The following is an 8,589-nucleotide window of genomic DNA, read 5'->3' on the forward strand; positions in this document are numbered from 1 at the left end:
ACTGATTTCAAAGACAACACAATTTTTTAAACGCTGGACTAATTTTTTTTTCCTTTTTTCTTAGGACTCAGTCAAGTTATATGTGGAAACCCCACCAAGGCCCTTTGTGCAAGGAGGCAAAAGCTAGGTGTATGTTTTTCTTGTATGCTTCATATTCCTGACTGGTGACCTCCATAAATCCTGGGATAAACTGAATTCACACTGTGGCTTGTGGCAGGTTGCTGTGTTCTGTAGCCCAAAAGCCACCCAATATGCAATTCACCTTGAGGAGGACAGAGAGTCTTTTGCCTTGATGTTATGAAGGTGCCCATGTGCTAGTGGCAATTAACCATCAGCTGTAAAGGAACACATGAAAATCACGTATTGGCTGCTGGCAGTGCATTTCCTATCATTCTGGCTGAGCAAAGCACAAGGCAGGATTACAAAATTTAATGGTATTTCTACAGCAGCTATTAAGCAAAGTATTTTTTTCAGTAGTGTTTCTTTGATGTTGGCATAAATAATCAGATTGCTAATGCTGCAAGGTCATTCCTATTGAATAAAAAAGCACAAAGCTAAAGTTTATTCCTCTTGGCAAGAGTGTGGTACCCCAGCCCTGCAGGTCAGCCTGCTCATTTTGGCAGTAACTTAGTGAGAGGATACCCATGTGTCTAAGGCGGTGCAGTCTGGCTCATTGTGGTTAGTTTTTGTGGGCCCTAGTGTCCAACATGGCAGAGATGCATCTGTATATGTTTAAACAGGCTGTGCTAAATCAAGGAAATGGCATGCATGGGGCACCTGCATCTCTGGGTTGTCAGCAGCCTCGCTTAATGCTGATAACAGATGTACTAGTATCACTGGAAAAAATGTGTCCCTCCCTTGTCTCTCTGCTGCCACTTCCCAAGCACTGGAAGCTTTTCCGAAACTAATTTGAAAATTTGCATGAATTACTGTGTGTTATAATCTATGTTGTGGAAGGGGACTGTGGTCATATGCTGAATTCTGCCATTTCTGTGATACTAGTGTTAATGTGCTCATTGGCATAGATGCTACAGGCTTATATACCAGTGAGATATAAATCAGCATCTTTGTTACTGCCACTCAGGGTTCCTCAAGCTGTAACAGTGTACAAAACTGGCGCGTGGGACTTCTTAAAACTGAAGAGCAAAAAAAAATTGTGAGGTATGATCTGAAAACTCAGGAGTAACAGCAGACTTGATATCTTCTAAACTCCACAATCTAGAAACAGAGTTGGGGAGAGCTCCTGAGGTTATCAAGATAACTTCTGTCATTTTTGTAGGCACCTGCAGTGAGCCCTTTGAAACTCTGCAGTCTAAGGACAGAAAATCCTTATGGCTCTGGAGGAGGAGGAGAAGATCTGCACCAGGAAGATGTGTTCTCTGAGCTGAGAGTACAAAGAGAACAGCACAAGTGGTGAGACCATGGGAGAAATCTTATCATGGAGTAGAACAGGCAATCTTTTTCTGCTGTAGTAATAAAATAAATTCTTTGGCCACCTGGAGGCTGTTTCAAGGGGTGGTCTTGACCTCCTGCCTTCCTGTGCCTGTGGTGGCAATCCTTCCATCAGTGCTCCCGGCTGGAGCTTCTGCCAGGTTGGCAAGGGAGAAGAAGTGTGCAGGAAGCTCTGACCTCTCTCTAGAGCAGGCTGATGACCAGCATAGGCAAGGGTGGGCTCACTTGCTTAGAAGGAGCAAGGAAATTACTTTTCATAACTGGTGAGCCATTCTTAGCCCTGACAGTGTCTGCTTTCAGACAGTGAAAGAAGTGAAAGTGGATGAGGTTTTCTGCAAGCATGACATTCACCGAACCAAATGAAAGGCTGAAAGGAAAATAATGCCATGCTGAGATTCCCCCATACCATAGACAGATGATGATTGTTCTGGAAGTAAAAATGGCTCTTTTTCTCTGAGCTTTCTTCACTGTGTATAGGAAACTTTCAGCTAATCAGACACAGGCAGCTTAGATGGCGGATCCATTTAGAATTATTTTCCATATCTCCAGGAAAGTGGGAAATCGCAGTGGGTGACTAAATCACTGTCTGTTTGCCTGTGTGGCCATGCCAAGCTGCACTTGGCTGGCTGCATATTGACAACTCAAAGGCTAACTACAGGTGTGATACTTGATGATGTCCAGCTACCTGCAAACAGATCAGCAAGAGAAAGCTACCCAAGCACTGAAGGTCACTCTTAGTGATGAGAAAGAAGGTGAAGACTGCAGCCTGACTGACAGTTGTGAAGATGAGTTGAGGGAGACCAGTGATGAAGACCTCATTGGAAGGATTTCTGCTGATTCTTCTTGCCACTCCTGTCTCTCTGAGTCTTCCTCAGGTACTGGACCTAAACCTCTGGGGAAGGGTTAGCTAAGGAAGTGACGTGTACTACTAACCATTTGTAGACAGATGTATGAGTAACTGCAGTGTTTTATGAGAAGTGGCTTCTGTGCTGTAGAGCACCAATTTGGAAATATCATTGCAGAGACAGACCCTAAGTAATCCATTCCAGTTTTTAAGCAGGACATGGTGGCCAGCTGTGTTGACCATCAGTTGATACATTTCAGCATGGGTCTGTGGAATTAAGAGGAACAAGCTGATCTTACACCAGCTTAGCATCAAGTCTAGAGGAAGGATATGTCTCTGTCTTTTACCTTGTGTCATTAATTTATGGCAGTGCCAGATGAGTCTATAATATTGTTGTTCCAACTGAGCTATATTTTACCCCAGTTGGCACTGATGGAAATAATGGCTAAGGATTAAGGTTTAACTGGGCAACTGGGAATTCTGGAACAGTATGCAACTGAAGGGATGCATTCAGTGGAGAGTTTAAAAATCAAACGTGCTCTTCTACTCAGGAACAAAGTCAAAGACTTCTCAAGAACTGCATTTAAATGAATGAAAACGGAATTACCACTCTTCACTGCCTATTGAATATCATATTTAAGAATATTAGAAACATTAATAATCATTATTTCAAATACATATCCAGTAGAGGAGCTTACAAAAGGACAACTTTAATCTATTTCTGTTGTTAATAACTTTTTTTTTGCCTCTATAAATATCAGTATAGAAGTTTTAGTTTTATATTTCTTTCAAGGGCAAAAGGGATCTATTAAAATTTAGAAAAATATAATATATTTTGGAAAAAAAACGCAGAATTAAACTATTCAAAGCCTCTGTGTATTAACAGCAATATAAACAATATCTCATTAACAAGAACAGAAGCTGTTGGAAAAAATCTAAAGGAATGGCCTATTTTCCAGTGACCACAGAAGTATTAGATTATGACCTCATGGTCTCTTTAATCTGATCTTTTTTAGATTTAATATTATTTCTTTAGATTGAGTATGATTTATTATGAGCAGCTCTTTAAAACAAGTAGACAATGCCCTAAACACCTCACAGTGTACCAGTGTCATATAGTTGTGAATGGTTGGGCATAGATCTGACCATCTTCTAACCTAACTTGCTAGGATTTGGTTACAAGATTGATGGAGTGGTTTGAAATCTATTATTACCTGAGAGTGGGTGCAGGGATGACCCAGATCGCAAATCACAAGCAGCCAACCATAATAACCAGTCACAAAACACAGTAGCCTTTGCCCTCTGTCACTAAAACACGTTTTGCAGAGCAAATACCTGATAAAATTTTAGCAACTGATAGACTTCATTCAGCAAGACAGTTAAAACTACACTTGACCTCTGTGACTTGGGACTGTGTCAAGATTTGGAGAGGTATTTAAATGCCTTAACACTTAACTTCAGGACTGTGTCCTACCCAATGTTATTTTCTCACAGAAGAACTTGTTGCCAGAAACAATCCTCTGACCAGAAAAGAACACGTCACCTGAGCAAAACTGCTCTTATGTAAAAGTGTTTGCAGCATCAAATCCATATGATTGGCACCCTTTGGAAGTTGTTGAGTGTTATTTCAGGCTCTTGAGGCAGGTATGCCAGTCTTTCAGAGTATCTTTACTTAAAAACAAATTTAAAACCCCATGAATTTTTTTGTGACATTTTTAAAGCATATAGTATAATGGAAACTGCTCAGTGAAAATTCTATGTCAACTTTATGTGGTTACCTAAGCAGTGAAATGCATCCCCATCAGTTAGGTCCAATAACCCTGAACTTTCTGGGCCTGGGTTTTGGTGGCACATTTTTTAGATTGTGTTCCTGCCCTGGACCTTGCACAGCGGGTGCTTAGATACAGTTGGTTCTTTTAATAGACAAGAGGAATTGGATCCCTGCTATATATAGAATGGTTTTAAGCATATATGTGTGCATGTTACATTCATAAATCAGGAACGAGGTTTTTCTTCTCTGTTTGTTGCACCTGAGAATTACATGGGCTAAAATATGAACAGCCAGATAGTAGCCCTGCATATAGCGCAATATTTTCGCTAGCAGTCAGGCACTCTCCCTAATTTTAAGGCTAATCTCAAGATCTTATTCTTACACCTCTGCCTCTGATTAAAAAAAATAAAAAGTGGATCCACTCATCTGTGATTATTCATGTGCCTTGAATTTCAGATCACTGGATTGTGTCCCCAGGTGTTTAAAACAAGTCAGTGCAAATACTGGCCAGGAATGATGCAGATGTGATCCTGCCTGACAACAGGAGGATGAGTAAGCTGGTCTTTCCCTTAAGCTGTGCATGGCTCATGAGCAGTTCTAGCACTTGGCACATCACCAGCAGTACTGGAAGAGAGGCTGCCAAGTAACCAAAACTGCCAACTGTCAGAGGAAGCAATTCAACAAGGCCAGCATCTCTGTTTGCCCCAGGACACACCTCCCCACCCAGCTCCATTACACAGCATTCTCCAAAACCTTTTACTCACTGGGCTGATCGTTTTAGGAGTAAAATAAACTGGTAAATCACTGTGCTTTCCCCCCGTATTTCAGGTTCATCACAGGCTCAGGAAGGTGCAGTGTTCTCCAGCCTGAACCATTGTCTAATTCCAACCCCTCCAAAAAGCCCTCCACCTGTAATGGGTGTTGCAGCAAGACCCTGGAAAACGAGAAAGCACCGGATAAGATACCTAAAAATACCCAACCAAGAGGAGGACACGCAGTGGACACAGCGATGCCAGTCAAGGAGTCATCAAGAAACTTCAGCCCAGCCTCTGGGCAAGGAACTTGCTCTCCTAAACCAACATGGTGTGCCAGCTGCCTCCAGATCCCGAGGGCAGTGCCAGCCTGCCGGGAGCACCAGCCAGCAAAGGCCTATTTCAGATCCAGCAGCTGTTGGATCGACAAGTTTCAGGTATGTGTGCTGTTGGCAGCACTGCCTGCAGTGTGTCTGGGGAAAACAGAAGTGACTTCATGACAGGAAAAAGCAGACTTTTGTGTTGTCTCTGGAGTCTCCTGCCTGTTCTGCAAAAAGAACTCCTTTTATTTGTGCTGACATATAATGCTAAATGAAACATTTTCTCAGCTTCCTTATAGCTAGAGCGTTGGAAATTTTGTATATTTTTTAAGAATAGCCAGAATTTTCCTGTGTTTTTACTGCTCCATTCCCATGTTCCCCACACAGGGACAATGCCCATGTCTGTTGTAGAACTCTTGTAGTAGTTCTTATTCAAGACTTTCCTTGGGTAAATACCAGGACAAGTTTCTGGCATCCATTTCAGGTTTTTTTCCCTTGAAACATATTAATTCATGTTAGAAGGAGCTTTGGAAAATAAAGTAGGCATTAGGTAAGTATCACGTGCACCAAAACATAGTTATTTCTGAACCCACTTACTGTATCGTGTTGCTTCTTTGAAGAAACAAAACTGAGGAGTTGGGACATTACACCTTGATTTTGAAATTAACGTGGTCATTATAGAGCAGTACAGGTGGAGAGTGCACGCCTTGTGTGGGAAGCTGGTGTGCCTTGTGCTGCTCCCAGGCCTGGCAGCTTCTGTTTCAGATTTCAGAGCTGTGAGAAGAATGCAGATACTTAGAGTGCAATTTCACCACAGTGTTTCTCTCTTTTCCTCAGGCCTATCATGGATAAGAGCCCTTCTGGAGAGATCAACCACCACCAGCCAGCTGTCAACTCATCAACAAGAGCCTCCAAGAGATTTGGGCTGATGAATGCTGCTTGGCCCCTGACTGCCAGGGCCACGCTGCAGTCACTGCCAGACAGACCAATTGTCTCAATAACATCTCAGAACAAAAGTCCCCAGTCCTAGAAGGTACCCAGGTGGCAGCGTGTGCTGAAGCCATGTACACAGCACAGTCTTGAAAGATCAGTGCTATCTTTCAGCTTCTGCAAGCTAAACGCAGAGCTGTGCAAGTAGAGAAGTTCAAACAAATGACTTGATTTCCTTCAATTAAGGCTACAGCTGGTCCAGAAATGCTTTTTTTAAAGAGCACCCACTGATTAACAGAAGAGCTAATCAACCTCTTATTACAGAAAAAGTGGTTATTTTTGCAGCCTTCGTGCACTAAAACAGAACAAATCCTAGTGTATTTCCTGTCACCCACATCATGCCCTGCTCCATGCGTCAAGCAGGAACACTGAACCAAGCATAGCATGGAGCTGGCGGTTTGTGGACTGAAGGAGGTGAGGGACACAGGGCATTCCCTCTCATGCTCAGCCGCCTGACCTAGCAGCAGCCCCACAGTGTATCTTTTGCAGTCCTGGATATTTGACAGGCAAGGGACAAAGCCAAGGGCTTGAGAGGACGCGTTGATTGGAGTGGGTTGTGAGTGCCGGGTGTGTTTCCCAAGGAAGAGCCCAGGAAGGCAGAGTGGTTTCAGAGCGGATGCCCCCACAGGAGCTCACCACATTCACAGGCATCCAAGGTTCTTGTTGCCTGCATTGCTATGAGAGTGAATGTTGACTGAGCGGCTCATCCCAATATTAACATGTTTGTTTGCTCTGTAGCTACCTGGAAGTATTTCTCTCCCTTCCTATGGATAAACATTGCATACTGGAATTTCATTAGCAGAGCTGATCTCTGCAAGCGGGTGTCGGAGTATCACCTGCCTGTGCCTTTAGAGTCACCTCTAGGTTTTTTTAGATTGAATAGACTTTCCAATTTCATATGACTGAATAATTTTAAGTAATGCTGCAGCAAAGACAAGGCAGGAATATAAGGGAATAATCTCTTGTTTTTTCAATAGGGCATTTGCTTTATATTTAAGTGAGATTCAAAACATCTGTTTTAGTGACTGCAGACTGAGAGATGCTCATCCAAATGACTGTGCCTTACAACTTTATTGATGTTGCAATCTGAAACCAAGCATCGTCACTTTTTCTTCCACTTTAAGTTACTATGCTAGATATATGTTTTTAAATCAGTTAATAAAACAGTAATTGTATGATGAGTTAATGAATTAGTTTATGTCTTCTCTCTATTAGTCAGCTTAATGTAGAGGAACAGAATAATAGAGAAAGAAAGCCCCAAAGCTTTGGTTTGTCATGGTGATACTTGCACCACTTTCTCCTACGAAACAGTCTGGAGGTTGAAGCTAATTTGCCCAGTTTGGTGAGTCCTAGAGGAAATAATGTATCAAAAATAATTTTAAACTCTGTGGCATGTGATTCTGTGTGATACCATGGCTGCAGGCAGGATTTCTGTCAGATGTCACCCAACAACAGTGCCTGTGTCCTTGAAGAGGCTCCTAAAATTGACTTTTTGCCAGTGTCACTGACCATGGCCATCACAAAAAAAAATCTAACCTTGTGAAATAAAGAAGAAAGTGGCAGCATAGTTTTCAAAAATGCTCTGTGCCCACCCCACCTGCTTAAAGTCTAAGTCTGCAGCCCTTGCTGGCAGCCAGCGCTGTTGACAATCAAGCCCTTCTCTATAGCCAGGGTCATGTCAGTGGGTGATGGGTAGGACTGTCGTCTCCAAATGTTCAGAGACTCCTCAGTTTTCATCTTTGATTTCAAAGGGGCAGAAGGAAAAAAGCATGAGTGAGTTTTTGTGCATGGAAACTGCGGCAGCTAGATGGGTCTGTACATGTGTATCTGCAGATACAAAACTCTGGGTATAGATCTGGAAAGCAACTGTGAGCGTGTCTCGCAGCAAACACAACTTGACTCTGTACATGCATGGGGCAAGGAGCTTCTGTGTCATGGTGGGGAGGGCTTGGAGAAATTTTTTTAGGAGTTCTGCCCTCATGTGCGGGAAGTAAGAGTCACTGAGGGCTTCATCAAAACCATTTAACTCAAGGTTTCCTGTTTCAACCCCAGTGATAACTCTCAGGGGTACAGGTACTGTGTGACCTTCAAAACAGCCACCCCACCCCTTGCTAACCAACTCCCCGTCTCGATAGCCTAACCAAGGCTGTAACATGCCATGTTGTGGCGTGGCATGTTTGTGCAGAGACAGGAGGTGTCCACTCCACCAATTGATCACTGCATTGGTTGGTGACCCAGCACCTTCTCAGGGGCCTATTGATAGTAATGGACACAAGATGTGCTTGAAGCCATTTGTTCTTGTGTCCTGACAGTGCCACCACGAAGATTTAGTGTCTAGAACTGACTTGAAGACCTGAGGAGCAAAGTAGTTGGTGTGAGTGTTGTGGCTTTAGTGGCACTGTCCTGCAGCAGAAAGCAGCAATGCTTGAGGCCCTGGGGCACTTGCAGGGCAGCATCTTG

The 8,589-nt window shown here is 43.1% G+C and overlaps 1 protein-coding gene across 9 annotated transcripts in view; it reads left to right on the forward strand.

The window, feature by feature from the left end:
• The window catches only part of LRRC56 (leucine rich repeat containing 56), a 68,697-nt gene extending 61,387 nt beyond the window's left edge, over positions 1 to 7,310 (forward strand). For all 9 annotated transcript variants that reach the window (XM_082058877.1, XM_082058879.1, XM_082058878.1 and 6 more), the window contains 5 exons: positions 65 to 129; positions 1,280 to 1,413; positions 2,134 to 2,327; positions 4,896 to 5,256; positions 5,977 to 7,310. In XM_082058877.1, coding sequence (XP_081915003.1) covers positions 65 to 129; positions 1,280 to 1,413; positions 2,134 to 2,327; positions 4,896 to 5,256; positions 5,977 to 6,169 — 947 coding nt within the window. In that variant the 3' untranslated portion in view covers positions 6,170 to 7,310. The remainder of the gene's footprint in view (positions 1 to 64; positions 130 to 1,279; positions 1,414 to 2,133; positions 2,328 to 4,895; positions 5,257 to 5,976) is intronic.
• Positions 7,311 to 8,589: the final 1,279 nt, after the last annotated feature.

Source organism: Streptopelia decaocto (genome assembly GCF_964273445.1).
Source record: "Streptopelia decaocto genome assembly, chromosome: 7".
NCBI lineage: Eukaryota > Metazoa > Chordata > Aves > Columbiformes > Columbidae > Streptopelia > Streptopelia decaocto.